Source organism: Lissotriton vulgaris, chromosome 10 (genome assembly GCF_964263255.1).
Source record: "Lissotriton vulgaris chromosome 10, aLisVul1.2, whole genome shotgun sequence".
Taxonomy (NCBI): domain Eukaryota; kingdom Metazoa; phylum Chordata; class Amphibia; order Caudata; family Salamandridae; genus Lissotriton; species Lissotriton vulgaris.
The window spans coordinates 631,573-654,469 of NC_141698.1; the positions used below are offsets into that span (position 1 = coordinate 631,573).

Below are 22,897 nucleotides of genomic sequence, written 5' to 3' on the forward strand. Positions count from 1 at the left end.
AAGTGCGAGGTGAGGTGGGGGAGGCGGGGGAGGGAGGGATGGATCTAGGGGGGCTGCAGTGTAGTGGGTACAGAAGAGAACGTGTGGGGTAGCAAGGGTGGGGGGACTTTGCTGGGGCTGGGTGTGCAGAGTAACAAGTAAAGGAAGGGCCGCCACAAGAGAGTGTGCAATATTAAGAAAGATAAGGAGGGGTGGGAGTAGCAAGTTAAATACTCCCCGCAATATTAACAAGCGATGGATGGGGGAAGGGGACCTCTGTGGAAGTGGGGGGTCGCTGGGGTCCGTGGCGCGGGCTTTAATGGCACGGGACAGTGGGGTCAGGCTCCTACAGCAGAGGGCGAGGCGGCGTTCTGGGGCAGGGCGTCAGAGTGCCCATGCAACAACAATAGCAGAGGGGGGGGAGGCCGAGCACGAGGGGGTCAGGTGCGAAGTCTTGGGGAGGGGGGGGGCACGGGAGGGCTCGAGCGCAAGGTTAGAATAAGGAAGGGCATGGAGGGATTGAGGCCAGAGGGGCCAGAAGTAGAGGGTGTGCTCTTCCATGGGGGGGGGGGGGGGGGCTCAAGGATATTCAAGGGGCGGTTGGGGATGTGAGCCAGGATAAGTGTGTAGAAGTGCACCCCCCCCCAGGCGGCGGGTAAAAGGAGGACGGAGTGGAAGGGTTGGTTGCTGGTTTAAAGGTTACTGAGATGGGGGCCGGGTAGTTGATGCCCCTTAGTGTCATGGGGCTGAGGATCGAAGAGTGGCGTAACAAGAGGGGAGGGGCTGGTTCTGGGTACTGGGGGCTCTGTTTTCGAGGGAAGGCACAGCCTCCGGGCGTCAAGTGTATGAGCAGCAATAGCAGATGGAACTGTCACTGTTTTTGTCAGACAGTATGAAGGTGGAGAAATAAAAATAGGTTTAAGTTAAAAGTCACATAAGTACCAACGCATAAGGGGCGGCACCAAACTGAACTCATATACAGGGTTTTCATAGGCAATAAACTGCCCCCCTAGCGAACTCACTCTGTGATCTTCTCGAGGCTGAAAGGCTAAGTCGCAGTACGTTGATTTGCCTTAATTTACAGCGCTTAGAGGATGGGGGGAGGTTGGGGGAGGGTGGGTAAGGAAGGTGCGGAGGGACTATGGGAGGCGCAAGAACGGACATACAAGGATAGCGGAAAAGGGCGCCAAGAGAGGAGGCATAATGGGGGTCGGATGGCAGGGTAAAAGAGGGATGAAGAGGGTTTGGGGCCGTCCAGGAGAAAGAAAGTGGGGAGACAGGGTTATGGGCGCGGGCGAGAGACGTACAGTGAAGTGCCATTCGGAGAATAGGCCTCCGATGCAAAGGGAGCAGAAGAAAGAAGAGAGAAAAATGTGTAGCATCAGCAGATGTTTGATTGGCACTCGTGGCGAATAGGCACTAAAGGTATACGGCAGGAATGAGGCATAGATTGGGTAACACGGAACTTGGTGGCCTTTGGGGGGTACTAGCAGATTGAACGAGAAAAAGTTGCACCTTGCCATAAAGGGATAACAATAAGTGAAGGTCGGCTCGATGTCCGGTGGGGCAGTTGCGCGCGTCGGAGTCGGGCAGGGTTGCCATGGTGCCCGGGGGAACAAGTGTAACAGCGGAGGGGCGAGGCCGAGTGCATGGGAGTCGGCGTGAGGGGTGGGGAGGCGGGCCTCGGGACAGGTGCGCAGGGAATGGCGCCAGGGAAAGGGTGCCTGCTTGTGGGGTGTGGGGGCGCGCAGGGGAGGTTCGTGATTGCGTGGTGCTGGTCGGGAGCGAGAGGGGGATGTGTCACATCCAGTTGGTTAACTCCTAGAGCATTCTCTCCAGAGGATCATCCTTTTGAACTGTTTTTGCGAGCTTTTCTCCCGGCTTTGGTGGACCAAGAATGTCTGGCTTTGTTGTGCTGAACAGCGTTTGCGCGGTCCTGTACTTGCATGCAGTAGCACATTGGTGCCAGACCTGTTGACTTTGCTGGTGCTTGTTGCACCAGTTACTCCTGTGATAGGTGGTGTTTTGTAGAGAAGTGATTTTTTCTGGTGGCGGGCCTCATTTCGTGCACGACATTTTCACAGGCAGCGAGGGAAGATACAGCGGAGGGGGTAGTGTCAGGAAAGAGGGAGTCATCACAGGAAAGGAATTTGTAAGATGAGGAGAGCAGGGAGGGCCGCCTATGGTACTAGGGGTTGGCGAACTAGGGGGGAGGGGGGCGGAGCCGGCTCCACCAGGCATGGCAGGGAGAAGTGGATAAGGGAGGCGGGGGTTGGGGGGGGCAAGGGTGCAGGGAGCTTGAGAAGTGCCGGCAAGGAGTTCGGGAATCCCCCCCCCCCCCCCCGGTAGTCAAATAAGAAAACATGGGTCAGCGCAACGGGGATACGGATGGCTACGGAACAAGTGGGTAGTTAGGGGGCTCAGGGGGAATTGTTCGTGACAGACCTCTGCCTCTCAAAGAGCGAGGATCCTATTCCTGGCATCGTCGGGGCGAGGGCAATAAGTGAAAGTCGGAAGCAGTGCTGCCAGGAAGTGTTTTTAGGGGACATTTAGGACAATGTCACGAGCAATATGCCCGTGGGGGCGGGGGGACACAAATGGGCAGTTTAAAATGAGCACAAGAGTGGGTAGAGAGAAGGGATGGCACAACGCTGGCGGCCTCAAACGCTGCAATGCTCTGCTGGGGTCTCGTGCCTTGCACATATGAGGACGGGGCCCAGGGGGAAGAGCTGCCTGGTCTGGTCGTTGAAAAGGGAATAGAGCAGGCGGCTGTCGACACGTGGGTTACAGGCCGCTGCTCCGGGCATCCACGGAGTCAAGAATGTATAAGGGGTGGAAGGCGGATGAGGACGTCGCGCAAGATGAACAAGGGCTTCTAGGGTGTCTAGCGAAAGATAAATAGGGCAGTAGGGGGAGGGCGGATCCGAGAGTGGAGCTGCCATCGGGGTGCCGAGTCTACTGTGCCAGGAGCAGTGGTTGAGGGGGGGGGGGGGCGGGTGCGGAGGGATAGGCGCCGTGCACGGGCCCTTCATCCTTCCGGGGCAGATTGGGAGGAGGTAAATTGTTTTCCCGATGGGTGGCGTAGGTCGGCGCGTACCCCGACGGATGCTGGTCTCCCCAATATCGCCGGTCAGATTATTTCAAAGTTACCGTCCTCTCCCCTTTATTTAGTTTTGTCTCTCCTTAATTTGCGGCACCCCCACTACAAGAAGAGCTACGTGCTCCCACGATTCTTCGCACATCCTAGTCCCTGCCTAAAAAGTAGGTTTGAAATTCTCCACCTGAGAACTGGCGAATGAGGTCGCACGTTTCAGTCACCCAGCTCACGTAGCAAAAAATGCAACTAACGACACCTAGCAATTAATTCTATGTCAGTCCACGGAGGCTCAGATTATGCTTCTCTTCACTTTACTGACATAAACAGCAGCCAATAAAAACTTTAAACTGGCATGACCCCGGAAGGACAACCCCCTCCAACAGTATGCACCAATCACTATCAAGTCCAATGTATAACTGTCCATGTTTATCTATACGACCTCCTCTTTCTTTGCTGCTGCAGCAGCGAGTTAAGTGCCCTTTACATTTCTACTTTATTGTGGTTAATGGTTTTAAGGGCGGTGGTTGTGAACAGCGCGTTATTGTGCTCTTGACTTGATTGTGATTGACGTACTCTTGATGCCTTCGCGTTTATTGAATGCGACGTCTCCCGTTGTGTTGTTTATTTCCCACACGCTTCTTTCGTGTTGCTGATGCGTGTTTGGTGCCTTCGCCTTTATTGCTCGGGTTGCTTACTTGCCCCGCTTCGGTATTTTACCGCGCGTTTGTTTTTCTTTCTGACCGCGAGTCGGCAGGGCGCGTGTCTCGGTAGGGGGCGGTGGAGCAGGAGGAGACAGACGCGAGCCTCTCGCGCTCAGGAGGCAGTCGAGTTCGCCCCACACGCGACGCGCATGCGCGAGGAGCCGACTTTCGTTTTCTATGATACCGGCTCCTCGCACATCGCGCGTCTTTCAGGCTGCATAAATCCTGGTCTCACAGAATGCCTACCGGAGCGTGTCCGGATTAGAGCCTTGCTCTAGGGGAGCTTTGTGTGCACAAGGGGGTCTCCTTCCACCTCAATCTTAGCCTCACAGAGTGGTGATTCTTTCGGACTACAGTGTGTGTGTGTGTATTTGAGGCACCGCTGGGCTGCTCCCCCCTGTTGAAGTTCCTCCACACCTCCCTGCTTTAAAGCTATGGCGTACTACGCCGAGGAGGATAACCAATGGGCAGAATATAATGAGTACGAGGAGTATGAGCCACAGGAAGAACAATTGGAGGAAAATTTGGTTGAGGCCCTGGATACCCATGTCCAAGGGTCAGTCAATAAGGCATTGATTAAGGCTCTCAAGCCTTTTACTCACACCCTTCAGAAATATGGCAAGAGGAAGTTTAAGTCAGCCCGGCAGAGTGATACCTCTCCTCAAGCCTCGGCCCAGGTGTTAGCACAGATGGCCAGGAATGTTATGAAGGATCATGGCTCGATGGTTATGGATACGTCTGGGGATTCGTCCCCGTCCCCGCCTGTCACTTCTGATTCTGAGGTGGACTCGGTGACGTCCAGGAAGAAATCGAAGAAGGTGAAACACACCGCCTATAAGGCTGATGATAGTCAGGCGCCGAAGAACCTCCTGTTTGATCCAAACAACATTGTACACCCTAGGTCCACGGAATGGGTGCCGTGCCCGGAGGTGGCACACTATGTGGGTAATAACCTGCGTCAGGGTTTCGACAGTAGTGTCAGAGCCACGCTCAGATCTGAATGTCCCAGGCCATCCTTGACGGGAAAGGTGGCAGATACGCCGGACTTGGACCCCACAATGGCGGCCTTTATGAGAAAGTTTGCGAAGGATCCAAAAAAGGGATTAGATAGAGCCTGGCGAGGGTGTCAGGACAAAATGTTGGACGTAGCTGGACCCCTCACAAAGATTCTGGACGCAGCAGTCAAGGCAAAGGATAGGAAGGTGCCACTGGATGTGTCAGAGATCCTTGAATGGGCACAACGTGCCATGTGCTTTTTAGGGAACGCAAATGTGGCCCTGTCTACGGAGCGAAGACGCTCCTTTCTTATGAGAATCGACTCCCAGCTGGCGGAAATGGCCCCTTCCGAACCTGGCTCGCTCGCCAATGGTATGCTTTTTGGAGACAAATTCGTTAGAGAAATGGGCAAGTACGTGGCCACCTTCTCCGCGCTGGACCGGGCGCAATCAAATATCAAGAAGGTTTTCCACACTGGTGTTTTTGATAGGGCCGGACGCCCACGAGGTCGAGGGTCCGGCCGAGGTTATGCACAGACCTCACGTGGAGCAGATCAGAGAGGCAGAGGCAACAGACGCTCCAACTTCTACCCCTCCCGCGATAGAGGAGGCAGGGGCAAAGGACAGAGAGGATCCTATCGTGGCCAGCAGAATGGTTCTGGAGACAACTCCTACTCAGGTACGACTTTTGTGTCCGTCAGAACATATGGTGGGAGGCAGACTGTCTCTTTTTCTCCACAGGTGGCGCACGCTCACGAGCGACCCTTGGGTGTTGCAGACAGTACAGGGATTTCACATAGAGTTCTATGCCTCCCCGATCCAACGGCGGAGACCGAATGCCCTGCATTTTTCCCAGACAGAGCAGAGTTTTATCGACGTAGAGATATGCTCTTTACTCCAGAAAGGCGCGATTGTGGAAACCGTTCCACACGACCTGGGCTTCGTGAGCACTGTCTTCGTGGTCCCCAAAAAGGACCAGGGGTATCGACTAGTGTTGAACCTCAGGGAATTCAACGGCTGGGTGGTGTATCGACACTTCAAAATGGAAGGTATACACCTACTGCGCGACATCCTCCTAGAGCAAGATTGGATGGTACGCCTGGACTTAAAAGACGCCTACCTGGCAGTGTCCATTTACCCCCCTCACCGGCGTTTTCTACAGTTTCAGTGGCGCGACCAGTGGTTCGAGTTTTCGGCCATGCCCTTTGGGCTGTCGTCCGCCCCATGGTGTTTCACCAAGTTGATGAGACCCGTGGTACAGAACTTGAGGGAACGGGGCGTTCGCCTCATCATTTACCTCGACGACATACTGATTTTAGGTCGGTCGCCGGAGATGGTGTCACTCCATCTGTCCTGGACGATTCAACTTCTTCAGGACTTGGGTTTCCTTCTGAATTTGCAGAAGTCCATCTTGCAACCTTCTCAGGTGATGGAATTCCTGGGTTTCCAGGTCGACTCGGTGAAAGCTCAACTACTCTTGCCCCTCAAGAAGAGAGTGGCTATCAGGAAGGAGTTGAGGAGAGCGCTTGCCTCTCCGACAATCTCCTTGAGGATTTTGGCGCGTCTGGTCGGACTTCTAGCGTCATCTATCCAGGCGATATTTCCGGGCCCTTTACATTACAGGGCCTTGCAGCGTTTGAAGGCATTGCACTTGCGCAAAGGTCTGACTTACGCTCAACAAGTTTCCCTTTCGCCAGAGGCTCGTACGGAGATGAACTGGTGGTTAGAGCATATGGATGCGTGGAATGGCAGAGCCATTTTCGCGGCCACCCCGGAGGTGGTGATAGAGTCAGATGCCAGCCGCTGGGGCTGGGGAGCCCGTTGCGGCTCGGTGGAGACGGGGGGTCGATGGTCCAGCGACAAACTGAGTCTCCACATCAATTGCCTGGAACTTCTGGCGGGTTCCTTTGCGATCCGCACTCTGTCCCCTCAGAAAGTGTCATGCTGCATTCTCCTACGCATGGACAATGTGTCCGCGGTGCGATACATAAATCGCCTGGGAGGAACCAGGTCTCGCCTCCTGGCGGAGATAGCGAAGGATTTCTGGCACTATTGCCTGGCCCATCAAATTTCGGTGACGGCGGAATATATTCCGGGGTCTGCCAACGTGACGGCGGATTGGAACTCTCGGTACTTGAGAGATGCGAGCGATTGGAAACTGCACCCTCGGATCTTCGGGGCATTGAACCACAAATGGGGTCCGTGTGTGGTAGACCTTTTTGCCTCTCGGCTCAACAGGCAACTTCCCCAGTTTTACAGCTGGCGCCCGGATCCCTTGGCGATCAGCTCGGACGCCTTCCTTCAATCGTGGACGACGGGCATTCTGTATGCGTTTCCTCCATTTATCATGATCCCGAGAGTTCTGGCTCAGGTTCGGAGGCAGAAAGCGGAATTGGTCTTGGTCTCACCGTGCTGGAAAGCACAAGCGTGGTTCCCGGTGGCAATGAGTCTCACCTGTGCAGCGCCAGTGCAAATTTCATCGTTCCCGGATCTTCTCACGGACCCGGTGGGTCTTCCCCACCCGTTGGTCCTTCAGAATCAATTGTCCCTCATGGCGTGGAGACTTTCCGGCGACGTTGGCAAATGCCGGGAGTTTCACAGGACACTCTCTTTTTCTTATCTCAGGCATGGGCACCTTCCACCCACAAGCGATATGAGTCAGCTTGGAGACGATGGGTTGGTTGGTGTAACGAACGGCAGGGGGATCCGATGGGATGCGATATCACTGTCATAGCGAATTTCTTATCGGAACTGGCGCGGTCTGGTCTGGCTTATCGAACAGTGAATAACTTCCGATCGGCGATCTCTGCGGGGCACCCGCATGTTGACGGTAAGCCCGTTGGGGAACACCCTTTGGTGTGCAGAGTAGTCAGGGGAGTCCGCTTAGTGAAGCCCCCTCAACCCAGGTATACTGAACTCTGGGACGTGTCAGTGGTCCTACGTTTTTTGGCGGCCTGGCCGGCTAATGAGGGTCTGTCTCGCAAACAGCTCTCAGCTAAACTTACACTTCTCCTCTGCTTGGTCTCATGCAGGCGAGTGTCGGATATTCGGGCCTTGGATTTATCAGGTAGAGTATTCACTCCCACGGGAGTTTCTTTTACGATCTCTAGGCGTACAAAAACTCATACAAAATGTATTGCATATCCTGCATTTCCTCATCACAGTAAATTATGTGTAGTCAAATGTTTGAAGGTATATGAGGATTGTACTAGAGAATTTAGAACTGGTTTTGGTCAACTGTTGATTTCATTACAGAAACCTTTCCGCCCAGTCACCAGTGCGACTCTGGCCAGGTGGGTTACCTGGTTGTTGGGCCTGGCGGGTATTGATACCTCTAAATTTGGGGCTCATTCTGTGAGAGGGGCTATGGCCTCAAAATCCTTTGGTGCCGGCTCTCGGCTTCAAGATATCATGACTGCGGCAGATTGGTCTTCTGATTCCACCTTTAAAGTGTTTTATCATAAGCCTATTGTGGATGTGGCCTCGGTGGTGGTGGATAAACTTTAAACTAGCATAATCTGAGCCTCCGTGGACTGACATAGAATGAAAAATTGTCTAGCAGACGCGACAAAGAATTTTCAATTCTATTAAGGACACGGAGGCGAGGATTATCCCACCCGGGCTTGCAGGATTGTATTTCATGCAATATTGTATGGTTGATGAATTCTTGTACCCACCGAATGATTGTTATTGGCTTGTTGTATTTCCAAGTTTGGGAATGGCCATTACGACTTATGTTCTTGTTTCAGGAGATCAGCACAAGCAGACATGAGGTGAACAGTCTATGCTCTGGAAATCTGTGACGTGGTGCAGGAGGTGCCTTCCTCGACGATGGATGCGATGGTTGCCACGTTGGCCTCCGGTCTTGTTGGACTGATGATGTGTCGCAAAGAAAGAGGAGGTCGTATAGATAAACATGGACAGTTATACATTGGACTTGATAGTGATTGGTGCATACTGTTGGAGGGGGTTGTCCTTCCGGGGTCATGCCAGTTTAAAGTTTTTATTGGCTGCTGTTTATGTCAGTAAAGTGAAGAGAAGCATAATCCTCGCCTCCGTGTCCTTAATAGAATTGAAAATTCTTTGTCGCGTCTGCTAGACAATTTTTCATTAGCACCCAGTTCTCGGATGCCTTCCATTGACGGTGAGAAGGATACTACAAGGACTGGGCAAATGAAGTGCCAGTCAAATGTAACAACAGTAAATTGGTGACTCAAAAAATAAATAAATAAATTAAAAAAAAAAAAAAAAAATCGGCACATTTACAGCAGCTGACCGTAAACGTTTGTTCTCTGCCGTCAGTCTTTTCTTAGTGCTTAAGTCAAGTACGTGCAAGGGTCTTACATTCCCAGATATCTGACAGCCTATTCGCATGAGGAAGGCGGGGCGCTCTCGGAATGGCAGCCATGAAGCGGGCTATATCTTTGTCTATGCGTTTTTTCTCTCGCGCGGACTTTACCCGGAGGCGTCAGAGCGCTACACAATAAGGACAAGAACAAGAACGGATACATGAGAGCATTGCAAGTGAACAAATTACAAAAGGAAAACGTTAAGTTATATATGGAATAAACAGTGCTTTGGTTGGGCCGGTACTCGCAGGTGCTGTGTACCGGCACTTCTAAATGCTTTAGTATCAGTATGCACATTTGAACACCAATTCAATTTCAATGACATTAAATGTGTGCCCCTGGCCGGATCCCCCTCACGGCCAAAGCCCCCCCCCCCCCCCAAGCCCCGCCCCCTAGTCTAACTAAAAATACAAAAGGTACGAATGGGTACATTACAGGAGGAAAAGTGATGTGTGGAGGTTACAAAGTACTAGTAAAGGTATAATACTGCAATAAATGTCAGACACTCCAAAACAACAACAAAAGTTACGTAGGCTATGGTGGCACGTGTGCATGTATCGAAAGGAAATAAAATGTAAGACGTAGCAAACAGTGTGTTACAAGAGAAAAGAGACATGTACAGGTTACAAAAGAGTACAGAAGACAGGTGGAAGGATAATACTGGTCCTGCAGGGGCTTGCGGTTGGGCCGTCAGGATTGACGGGTGCACCGAGATGTGGTGCGGAGTGTTGGAGGGTAAAGTAAGGTATACAACACCAGTTAGGCAATGTCCTTTCCCCTGTTCTTCTTTCTTTTGTGTATATGTTTTCCCCTTCTCTTCTCGGAGTATCCTACTCCTATCCTCCCTAACACTCATGTTCAAACATCGCCCCCAGGGGTAGCCCCATCTGTCCTGCACTGACGTGGTGTAAGCCCTGCCACTCTCAGGGGGGGGGGGGGGGTACACAGCTCAAGTAATGGCTGCCTGCCAAGGCTGAGATCTGCTAGTCCAGGTTAGATCAGTGACTGCGCCGGCCAGCTGAAGTATTCATTGCCTCACGTATATAGTAGTTAGTGTCAAGTATGTTTCGTCACTGAACTTCTTTACTCGTGTCTCAACGCTTCAGCAGCACGTCCACCCCCTCTGACAGTTCTGAATGCACTTGTGACCTCTCTACTCCTAGGCCCATAAAAACGCAAAGGAGGGGGTCCTCTTCAGAAAGAACGGGTTTCACCAGAACATGTAGGGTCTCAAAGAGGGGGAAATATGCTCTACTCCTTTGTGGCGGCGCATTCGTATTTTCTCCCTATATGAGTACTCATGTAGACCACAGGAGGCATTATATATAAATAAAGACTCATAGTACTACTTCCATTTCAGTGGGGAGGAGGGCAAGGCAGCCCGCGAGCACGAACCCCTGCTAAGGGTCGCAGGGACAGAAAGTGACACATACTTCCCAAAAAGTGACAGAAAGAGCATCCTATGAGTCCCACTCTATACAACCCAACTCAGGCTAGTTGTCCCAGGGGATCGCCACCGACGCATGACCCGGCACCTGTCTCCCCCGGTGGATATATACCAAGGCGGTCCAACAATATTCTTTCGAGACTCATTTGCAGATTTGGACATTGCCAGTTATAATTATTCAAAATAGAAGGCCATTTGGGGGATAGCATTAAAGTCAAAAAGGTAACACAGGGTCCCTCGCAACCTGGGTATTAACAATAAAGGACTTTGTGTCGGGAAGAAATAAAATTGCTTAGCATGCAAAAAGCGGATTAAAAGGATAACGCCAGCGGCATTGTTATTATAATAGAGGGTGTGGCTGACTACGGGGGGGGGGGGGGAAGTGCTTTGTGTGGTGCATGACTTGTATTTTTAGGTCGAGACGACCTATTGCAGTTGAGTCGGCTCTCAACGGAGTCAGGCCTGGGTACGAGCGCCGATTGCACCTCGTGAACGCCCCCCCCCCTCCCCCCCCCCCCAGCCGTGCACATCTCTTGCTCCACATTCGGCAGCCACTCACAATCACGCGCGCACCCACAGCCACACTCACGGAAGCACACACACAACCCCCTCCCCTCCCCTCCCCCGTACTTACCTGACGATAGTTAGATCTTACCTGTTCAGGACTGCAATTGAAGTCCAGAGGGCAATCCCTGAGTGTAGCTTCTCGTTTTCTGTAGCCGCATGCATCCAGAGTAGACTCCCTCTAGTCTCCTAGGGAACTCCGGGGTGAAATCTGGAGCTGCTTACTAGTTTCGGTCGAGCTAGCGCTGGCGATTCCTGTTGGGATGGGGTGTAAAAAAAGGCGACAGGAGCTGGCCGCGCGCCGACAAGCGCTGGGAGCGTGTACGGCGCAGGCGTCAGCTTCCCTTGCGTTAGCACAGGATCTGTGCACGAGCCAGCCGACAAGCGCAGTGAACGCATGCGGCGGCGTGCGCTTGTTTTACTATCTGCGTGCCTTGCCCGCTTTCATTTTCCTTAACAATGGCGGCCACCACATCATTCATGGGACGCTGCCCTTGAGGTAAGTGACCATTTCTTCTATTTATTTGTTGCATTGAGTGTATTTTCACCAGGTCTCTTCCTTGGCCACTTCTCTCGTAGTCTCAGGGTGCCAGGCGGGAGAGTGTTATCTAGGGTCTCTCTCTCTCCCTCGCTTACTCTCACGCTGTCTCTTGGTACAGAGCGGTGAATGTTTCCCCAGGTCTCCCTCTCTCGTCCATGTCTCTTAGTCCTCAGCGGGAGAGTGTTTCTAGAGGTCTTGTTCTTTTGATGTCGGCCGCTCCGTTTCTTCCCTGGCCGCTCTGCTCCCCGTTTCTCCAAGTAGTGGGACTGTGCAGCGACTTGAAGACCGTGGGAGCGCAAACAGAAGAAGCCGCAATTCTGGAAGCACTGGCCGCTGCAGCTTCCTGAGGCTCTGGAGTCCGGAGCACACAACGCAGTAGCTAGTTCCTTAGAGCCTATGATGCCTAGAGGGCACAGGTAACCTTTAATGTCTGGTGAACACAGGCCTTTTTAGCACCTTGAAGCTTTCGCTAAGCAGGGAGCACAGGCCACTGTGTTCCTTGAAGCTGCTTTAAGCAAGGAGCACACACCTTGGACAGCTCATTGAAACCCTTGCTGACCATAAAATATACACCGCTGTAGCACAGGCCCCTTAACCCTTGCGCCAGCCCGGGAGCACAAGCCGCTGCAGGCTCCTAGAAGCTCTTGCTTCCTGGAGAGCGCAAACCACGCAGCTTCTTTAAACCCATGCTGCAGAAAGAGCATAGGCTGCTGTGGCTCTTTGAAGATCGTGCTGCCTAGAGAGCCCAGGCTGTGCAGCTCGCTCATGCAGACTTCAGGTTGCAGGCTACACGGCTTCTTGAAGGCCGCGCACCTGCGTGAAGACACGCAGAGAACATAGGCAGCTGAAACTAATTGAAACCATTGCTGCCAACAAATCACCCTCCGTGGCCAGGCAGCACAGGCCAGTGAAGCCCTTGCTGCCAGGAGAGCACCAAACATTTGCAATGCATTAGGTCTCGCATTTGCAAGAGTTTGAGCTATTGGCATTGTAAATGACAATGCCTTTTATTTATGTGTTTTGAAAACCTGCGAGTAGTGCGTAAATACGCACTTAAACACATAAATAAGTTATTGTCATTTACAGTGCCAACAGCTTAAACTCTCACAAATGCGAGACCTGTTGCATATGCTTGATGTTATTTTGGCATAATGCAGTCGCCTAAAGCATGCATGTCCTAGAACACTACTCTTTTCTGGGGATCCTGATCTTGAATAAAGAAGTACTTAATACATGTTTCAATATGGTTTACTTTGCAACACAGGGGCTCCAATAAGAGGTTCGTTTTTGCAACTTTCAACCAAAAGCATAAGAGTTATTCAGTATCTATTGTTTTGTGTGGGTTGCGAGTGGGTGTGTACATGTTCTTGTCCCACAGTAGAAGACAAATGAAGTGTCCACGTCGTTGCCGGTCTGTACATTCTTCATCTCAGTGTCTATGTAATCAGTTTCAAGACAATCCCTATCCCTGTAAGCATGATACTTTGTCTAAGTACTTACTGATCTGGTGTTTGTGGATTCCATGTCTTAGTGCAACATCACATCTACTAGCATTCCTGTCCCCATCTCTGCCCCCCTGTGTAAAATGACCAAGATGTTTTGTCTTTGAAACACCACGTCATTGATCTAAGTAAATCCATGTTGGCACTCCTTTGCTCCATTACCTGCGTCTCCATCTCAAAGGCAGTTACCCACAATCCTAAGTAAAGTACATGCCCTCCCCGTCACACAGTGTACAAGTGCACTATCCTAAACTCTTCCCAATCGTAGTGTAAGAGGGACTGATATTTAGAAGGTATATTTATGAAGTAAAAGGACAGGCTGCCTGTGTCGGGAGACTGATTAAAGGGCACGGTTTATTTTAAGGGGAGTACTGATACCTGAATGCATGTAGACAACCAAAATAGGTGTTTGCCAGGTTTGCATCAGGAGGAGGCTGCCACTTAGATACTCGTGCAGTGCGTCCAGGGACCGGCTGGAGATGAGCCAGCAATCTAGACCGCAAGTGGTACAGGAAGTAACTTACCTGACAAATGAGGCGATATCGGCACCACTGAGGAAAATGCAGACATTTGAAGAACAATCCCTTCATTCCAATGAACCTGCATCAGAACCTTAGGGAACAAGGTGGGAGGGAATAGGTCCGTGCGACCACAGTGTCCTGATGGAATACAGTGAATGGTTCTGAAACGCAAAGGCCTTGCAGTTTGCTGATGCATCCATTTGGAATACCAGAAACTGAAGAAAGAAGGCTTCTCGGAAAGCAGCTTCTGCAGAGGAGAGTGTAAGACTACTCTTGGCTAGAGGCAAGTTTACAAAGTCAAACATGAGAAAACTAAGGAAGGTAAAGATTTTTTTTACAAACATGGAAGAGATGGAAGTACCATCCATGGCATGTTCATATGTGGCACAAACCTTTGAAGAAGCTATTTTTCAAGCAGTTTCCAATACCGTCACTAGGTAGCAGGATACACGAAGAATGACAAAGCCAGGGCAAGGAACCAACGAGAATTTGAATGAACAGTGCAATATCAGAACTGCAGGCATAGCCGTGATCTTCCTGCCTCTAGTTTTGCAGTACTCCAGGACAAGTAACTGAGTTTTTTCGCAGATAACAATTAGTGCTACTAATAGTCTACATTTTTTAGCAGTATTGATTTTAAGTCTGTTCTTCTGATACACTAGCATAATCCTGGTTATGTGAATGCCTAGTGTTCAATGAATCAATCCTTGAACTGTAAAAATGCATTCCCTCACAAAGTGAACAAGTAAATGTCAGAATAGCAGAGGAGTTGGCCGCCCCCCCCCCCCCCCCCCCTCCCGCATGCACTGGCGCAGCACCAGTTCCCAGGATGGGGAGCGCAGATGCGGAGCAGCGGAGTTATCTTCTGCTTGACTTGGTGGGGGGTTTACGTCAGGGACTTATTACAGAGAGACGATCCAGGGCCAGATTTGGCCAAGCTCATAAGTCCCAGTGATCTAAAGCAAGAGAACAAATCTCGTCCTCAAAGTAAACAGCTGCTCTTCAGAGACCAAGAGCCTTAGGTCCTTATTTAATACAGGTTTGCAGTTCGCAAAAACCAATAGAAAGTGTAATACATTGTCTAAATTGCAGAAAGTTTTAATTATAAGGGTTGGGCTTTGTAAAACAAATGCACTTGAGCTGCTTGCTAAACATATTTTTAAACTAATATACGGCAAGATTGTTTTGACAGAATAGTTTAAAATCCTTACAAATGTAGGCTTCGTAGCTTAAAGCATCGTGCGCTCTCTCCTCCTTACTGGCAAGAGCAGTGACTCTAAAACCGTTTTTCCTTGCCCAGAGCCCCGCTCTCTCTACAGCACACAAATGGCCCTTCAAGACAATGTGCACAAACTAAACTGATTGAACATGCCCCATGTTAAGCTCCTGGTAACACGCCTCCTACCCAATGCTTCAAGTTCCAGAGACCACAGCAATTTGATGTTTAAATGAGTTGAAATCTTCCGCCCTTTTATTTCCTTAGTAGTTATTTACTTTTAAAGGCAATGAGTGTGTGGCACAGATGTTAGGAGGTTCGCTTCTTTCATAAAATAAATCTAATGATGTACAGCAGGTACCCTGAAATGCCAGCACGGAGCCCGAAAACACCTGTTAATAAATACCTTAGACTGGTAAAAAACCCTGACCTAAGCCACACACCTGTAAAGGGCTTCATATTAAATGCTGAGGGTGCATTTTAACATTAACCAAGCTAATACAGGATCAACTTTGTCTTAGCTGATTCCTTAAAGACTGGCTCCAAGACAGCTTAGAAAGGCACATAGCAAGCACAGAAATCAGAGCAACCTATTTGCATACACTTGAAGTAGGGACCACTGAACCAAAGCCTAGCAGATGAAAATCAACAAGTTGGCCTGTGAAGCTTACAGATTGTGAGGAAATCTAAAGGAACTACGACCCTCTGGGAACGCACAAACCCTTCTAGAGGTTCCGCCCTAAAAGGCCCAATGGTACCTCTTTTTCGATTTTATGCGGAGCTGCATTCCTTTGTGCCAAAGAGTCTTGGTTTATTACAAAATATGCCCCACCTTGTCCCGCCAAACACTCCACTCCCACTGTAGGTGTTCTAACACCATAGCAGAAGCCACAGTAAAGTTGTTGAGCAGCCTTTCAATTGGGATAAGAGTTAACCCCTGGGATCTTAAAGCAAAACTGGGGGGGAGCCTTGCTAAGCAAACCAGTCTGAATCAATTTTGAGCTCTCATTTCTTCAGATTTCTTAAAGCACTTATTTGGGGTGCGCAGGGAGTTATGTTTGAATTTGCATGCTTACTTATTATAGGATCAAACGCACCTTTTTTCCTCTGCCACATCATGGAATCTTTTGGCTTCACGACTCTCAGTTTTTTAATAATTAACACAAAAATGTCTACAAAAACCACTCTTACTCTTCTCGTTCATCTCCTCTCTTGGCACCACCACCCCACTTCCCTCCATTCCCTAAGCCAACTACTCGGCTTGAAGGGTCTGGGATCCATTGCTTTTCTGCAGTCAGCAACTTGATCAATCTTCTACCAGAACCTTATCTCGCCTCAGTAGTCTAAATTTCCCCTGAAGGTAAATCCCGCTAACTTTGGCAGCCAAGGAAGTGCCTAGGCAATACCGGCGAGTAGCTCTCCATTACCAGCCAAGGACTCTCCATCGCTTCCTTCAGTCTAGGATAGGGGGCCAGCTGCGCCCAGGCTCTCTGACTGCAGTACTTCAATCACTTCTGGTAACCACAAAGGTATCCTTTGTATAGTGGGAGAAAGGTGCCTTGAATGGCACCACAGCTCTGCGAGGACGCTCTTCCCCAAACTGGGGCACCGTGTGTGGGTTGAGGGCAGATATCGGGGTCTGGGTCAGGCATAATGATGCTAGCAGCTCCTTGTTAGAGTCTAACCTCCCCATAACCAGTGTCGTATCCACATCCCTTCCCCCGCATCTTTCCTTTTCATGTAAGTGCCGTGCCCACCCCAGCGACTCAAGACTACCCCCATGTTAGACTGTACCCAATTGCTAGTAATGGACTCCCACTGGCGCTTAATAGGACGAAAAACTGACCTACTGATGACCCCAGTTACTCGTTGGTGCGAGAAAGTGACCCTAAGACACACCAAATTGCTGGCACTGGCAAGACCTGCAACCGTAGGCCTGCCCAACCCAGCAAAATGGTCTCGGCTGATGACAGCAGCACTTTGCACACTGTTTTTAGTCACGTCACTACTGTATTTTCGTCAAATTCGAAATTACATCAATGGAAACACAAGCACCCCACCCCCTTCATACTGAACTGAAATAACCTGCTCATCAAGTACCCAACATTTATTTTCTACTTGTTTTGTGTTGTGGTCAAAGGGTTTAGTCACATTATAATGGGCTAGATTCTGCTGGTTTCCTCCCAGCACCAAGACGTGATTTTCTCACATTTTAACAGAGATATCTCATTTGTGGTTGAGGCTTTTGGTGATATTTGGCTACCCCAGTTGTCGTTTAGATGGTTGTGAATCTGTGTCCCAGCGGTCTAATGCACACCTTCAATAGTGGTGGTGTAAAGGAGGATTCGAGCGCCTGGATACCCTCTCGGGTGGCAAGCAGCGCTCTATAAATGTTTCTTGAGTGATTGACCTCCACGTGTCCCCTTATTAGAGAGTGATCCCAGAGATCTAACTATACACCTGTGTGCTTCGGTCAGAGTAGAAGAACTAGATATCTTTTTAAAGGCAATTTCAAATACCCGTGCCCATTCTCTATCTTAAGATGAACAGTGGTCCGCTGCATCGTATGTTTAGACGTCAGTGGCAGTGTCTGCAGCAAAGCCTGTGCTTGCTTCACATGATGGTGCAGACTACTTCTGTGCTGCATAGTTCACTCGGCAGCCTGTTGCTACGTTATCACGTGCTTAATGCCAACATCTGCACTGTCAATTTGGTCCACCCAAATGGGTTAATTTCTGTACTGGGTGTTCATTCCTTCTCATTTTGTGTAGTGATCTTAACGCTTCATTGTTTGTGGGGGTGTTTTTCATATTTTGGCAATTTATCCATTGGTCTATTAATGTGTGGTTGACGTTTTTTTCCACCCACCACATCATACAGCGTAGGGCACAGTCCGCTCACGTCAGCCATTGGCTTTTTAGGTCTTGACCTAGCGTACACTGCGCAGCAGTGTTGGCGCAGGCTGAGATTTTGTTATCTCAATACTGTGTACTTTAACCCGCCCCTTCTTCCATTGGCTAGCTCCATAAATGGAGGCTAGCCATTGGAAGAGATGGGTGTCAATTACTCTTTTCCCCCGGCTGGATGCGATTCGTGGGCGTTTCTGTGTCCTTTTTTAAGTCCTGCTCCTTTTTTCGTCATGGCATTCTGTGGGCGTTTGTAAGCTTCTTTATCCAGCTGTGGCCAGGCCCTGCATGGCCGCTATCCCCCCCCCCCACCTCGCATCCCGATTGGCGACACCGCCCGGGCGAGTGGCACAGCCAGCACCAGCCCGAGCCCTGCTCTGATAACATGAACAAATCGGCATTTAGTTTGTTTTTGAGCTTGCGGTGCTCTCAGGATCACGCAATGTGTAGAAGTGGGGGAGCCGAGATTTTACACCGGCTGGATCCGATTCGTGGGCGTTTGTGTCTTTTTTAAGTCCCGCCCCTTTTTTCGTCATGGCATTCTGTCGTTATTATTCACTGAATGTGTTCATGTATTTATTGGCGCCTAATTGAAGATGCTGTGGGGTTGTGCTGCATCCTCAGCTCTGAACTGTGACCGGGCAGTCCAGAAGATTTGAGAAAAAGACTTAAGCTGGAGCTGAGCCCCTCCAACACACAGCGCCAAAAACTGAGCGAGAGTCAAAAATACCATATGTACTAATCACTATAAACATGGCTGCCATATTGAAATAGTCTTTCTTGGGTGTCGCTAATTCGAAACATGATAACGCTTATTCAAATCATATGCCCATTAGGGATTTATGTGATCTTTTTTTATTATTTTTCAGCCCGTGGCAGTACGAAGAAGAAATGCACCATTGTTTCGTTCTTGCAGTTCACATGCCTCTTTTATCATCTAAAATACATTAGTGTTCTTACGTTGCCACTTTAAACATAAACATTAGGCCATATTGTACTCTAGTAGAAAGTTCCTTCCTCGTAGCCACTGCCCTCGGTTAACGTACACACATTTATTTTTAGAAAAGATGTGGATGCAGCACCATTTTGTTATTTAATTTGAGAGGTGGCAGTGCTAGCATATCTCTTCAAGTGTAGTCCTGTAAGATATTAGAAAGTCACTGAAATGTGGTATCAGCATTTTCAGCACGTGCTGCAGGCAGAGAGCTGGAGTAGACTGGCTGCTCCCCGGCATGGTTATTCCTCGTAGACTAGAGAAGAACGTGTTAATAAAATCAAGCATTGGCGAAGCCCATAGGTCTGGCGTTGCTTCCAACCTTTTGTTTTTGCGAATGCTTACTTTTTTTGTTGGGTTTTGTTAAACTTTATTTAGATAACCCTTTTTGCTTCATCGATCTTGTTAATAAAAAGCCTACACCGAGCCACTAGTCGCTGAGATTACAGGACCTTACTTTTTCTAAATTAGTGCACATTGTGCAGGAGCTCTCAGTGAAGTTAGCCAATGGCTGAAGTGGGCTAACAAGTTGCACTATGCTGTACCAGTAGTGAATGAAAGAAAAATGGGAATGACACAAAATTAGATCAATGCACGAAGGTGACTGGTTTAAGGCACCCCTAAGCAAGGCCTCCTTGAATTATGTGGCGGAGGAGGACCACATTTTGCTACATAGTTGACTAAGTTAGGCAGCCAGAAAAGCTATTGGCAATGTAAATGACAAAGCCATTTGTTTATCTGTTTTCAAAACCAACACATAAATAAAAAATGTGTCATTTACAATGCCAATAGCTCTAACGTTTGCAAAGGCGAGACCGTTGCATTGTAAATGCTTGTTGTGTCTGTCATTGCACTATATATATGTCACAAGAAGTAGCAGCATACTGACAGGAAATCGGGTCTATGGGCTTTGTCAATGGTGGTTAGTTGCAGAAGATAAATAAGCAGCAACTAAGGCTTGAACTAAAGTATGTGGCAGGGTTGAAAAATTATGCGAATTGCTAAATTTATCCATCGATCGCTTTGTATACGTAGTAATAGAAATGATAGTATTCAAATATAACATAATACGAAAGAGCCTCGGATTTAAAACTAGGAATTCGCTAAGGTTCACCATCCCTTACAAAATTTGTTTTGTGGTTTGTTTTTATAGCCTCAAGGGTAGTTATTTCCAAGCTTGGGTGCATGGATTGCATGACAGGCGGTGGTGCAGGATTACTAGCGGTGGCGAAAGGGGAATGCAAATTCACAACCGGCCTTGGGGAGAGGGGCAAGGCTCATGCCGGGGGTTTGGGGTGGGGGGTGTTGGGAGAATGATGAGCTCCTAACACCCTCTGCCCCCTTCCCCAGCACGCCTCCATCAATGCCGGATGGTGGGGGGGGGAAGGGTGGCATGAATTTGGTAAAGGGTCAGTGAAGAGGATAGAGCGTTCTTGGTAGGTCACGCGATGAGTAGTAGTCCACATGCGGTTGGGGTAACAACATAGGGAAGGTACGGCGCACAAGAGTTGTGAATCAGAGATTAGGTACTGGTGGTATATTACAGTGGAAGTTATGCTACAATCAATAGACATGCCTGGGGCTCAACACAAGGGGGGGTGCCTGTAGGTGGACAACAGCAAAAAAAAAAAAATAATAATAAATAAATAAATAAAAAAATATATATATATATATAAATAAACAGTAATAGTAAGAATAATAAATAAAGAAATAAAAAAAATAAAGAAATCAAGAAATAAATAAATAAAAATAAATAAAAATAAAAAAGTGCCAGTGCGGTTAACAAGGGCATGTGCGACGAAGTCGGGGCACAGGTGGTGCGAGTAAGAGGGCTAATATGTTGCTTTTACTTTGGAGTATAAGTAAGGAGCATGCATGCGGACAGAGAAAGGGGCAGTAGTGGAGGTCACGGACTGGGCAAAAAAAACCAAAAAAAAAAAACAGCGGGATGGGCAGCTGGCTTGAAAGTATAAGGAACACCGCCAAGACAGCGCTGGGGGGTACAGTAGCAAGGGGACGCACGACTGCTGCCAGGCTCATTGCCGTAAGTGGGGGGTTTAAGAGCTAACATGGGCGGGAGATGGTAGGTTAACATATGTTGCAGGTGGGCCGACTTTGGCAACAGGGGAACATGGTTTCCAGGTCAGAGTTGGCAGATCATTGGGTCGGATTGTTTGCGGCAAGGTGCTACTAAGATAGTGCCCCCTTTGTCCAGACCAGGGGGGAGCACTTGCCGGGTCACAGATGCCGTGCTAGCGCCAATTCACCATAACAGATGCGAATATGCAGTAAGGACACACCGTAGTGGATGGGATCTAGGTAGTTGGAGTGAGTCTTTGGTGGCTCGCAGGCACACTTGTCCTGAAAAGGAGAATAATTGGTTAGTGTAGGTATGGACCTACTACGACGCAAATGCTGAGTGGGGGCACACGGCAGGGGGAGGGAGCTGAGCTGGTTAGAAGGTGTTTTGGTTGAAAAAAAAAAAAAAAAAAGAAGAGGCACCAATGTGAAATGTTTAGTCGAGCTTGCCAGTACAACGTTTGAGGATAACTACGATGCAGGAGAGAGTATTAATAGATAATTATGCTTAGGTAAGACACAGGGACGGGAGAAAGTTATACTTTGCACATAATACTATAGAAGGTATATAGGAAGGCGTAAAAGGTTCCAGGTTTATACAACAGAAGGAAGTTTCACATGGATGGAGTGTCGAGTTGACAGTGTGGTTATCAAACAGGGCAAATACGACAGCTGAGTAAGTTAAGCAGAAGGAGATTTCTCTACAGGTTCGTCAATGTTCACATGTTAGACAAGTTAAATAATGTTTAGCCTTTAGTTTGTAGGGAAAGAAAGAGCATGCAGCCCGGGGGCAATTAGCTTCTGCCCGGTGAAAAGTGTGAACAGCTGAAGTATGAATTAATTGGTACGAAAATAGTTAATCCGGACCACACAGCATAGCCTTTTCATTAAGCCATATAAAAGAGATGAAATTAGCAGGTGACACTGAATAACGGTATATAGCGTACAGGTGGATGGCCGGCATTGCTCAGTTAGGCTCCTGGCTGGGTACAGGTAATAACAGGCGGGAGTCCTTTACTAGAATACATCCTAACTCAGAAATATGGGATGCGCAAGAAGTAAAAAAAAAAAAAAAAAAAAGTTGTAATGCTTATGCGTTATATGAAAGTCATTCCTAAGAAATTTGAGTCACCATTGCTGTGTTTTTCTTCTACTTCACAGAGTGCAGAGCGGTGTTGGCCAATCAAGTACTGTGACCTTTCCAGGGCTACAGACAGAGCTGGAGGCAATAAAGGGGAATTCAGCATTGCTTTTCAACAGTCAAGGGTGCACTGCTTAAAGATTAAAAAATGCCGCAACTAGTCAAAAAATGCTAATGTTGTGATTATTGAATTCTGTGGGAAATAACTTCCCATCTATATGTAGGGGCAACTTTTTTCTCATTATAAAGACATTTTTAAAAGGGGTAGGTTTAGGTAGCATCAGGCGCACCATGATTAACTTGCGTCAGCCGCATTATTACAGAGCAGATGGGGTGTACCTTTCTGACACTGGGACGGATATCCTGCTACGAAATATGCTAGCAGTGTTGTATGCAAGGGGCTGTTGGTAGTTTGCAAGAATGGGGCCGCAGTTAAGGCATGGGGGGGGCCTCGCAGGCAGCGATAGCTCCCGGCGAGGCATGGCGGTACTTACAAAGCGATCCAAGAAGAATACAAAAAGCAGGTGGCGCAGCGGGCTCAGACTACAAATGGGGCAGGCAGGACCCAGGGGGTCACTGGCAAGCTCCCCGAGCTCCCTGTGTTCAGGTGAACCGGAAGTAAACAATTAATTGCGCAACTCGGGCGGGGACAAACGCCAACCCGGAAGGGAATGTGTGGGCCCCGGAAGTGAAAAGGTCACCCGGCCGGGTGGGAACCGGCTGGTTACCCGGGAGTGAGTGGACACCGGATGCAAAAGGGGCCATCCGGTTGGGTTAAAGCAGACGCTTACCCAAGGAGTGTGTGGAAACCGGAGGTAAAAGGTTACCCGGTCGGGCCGGAAGCGGAAGCTTGCCCGGAGAGAAA

General features: G+C 49.1%; 1 protein-coding gene across 1 annotated transcript in view; it reads left to right on the forward strand.

The window, feature by feature from the left end:
- Positions 1-4,211: 4,211 nt before the first annotated feature.
- LOC147684270 (uncharacterized) overlaps positions 4,212-22,897 on the forward strand; it is a 44,306-nt gene continuing 25,620 nt past the window's right edge. The window contains exon 1 of the mRNA XM_086942303.1: positions 4,212-5,865. Within this exon, the coding sequence (XP_086798429.1) occupies positions 4,212-5,865 (1,654 nt within the window). The remainder of the gene's footprint in view (positions 5,866-22,897) is intronic.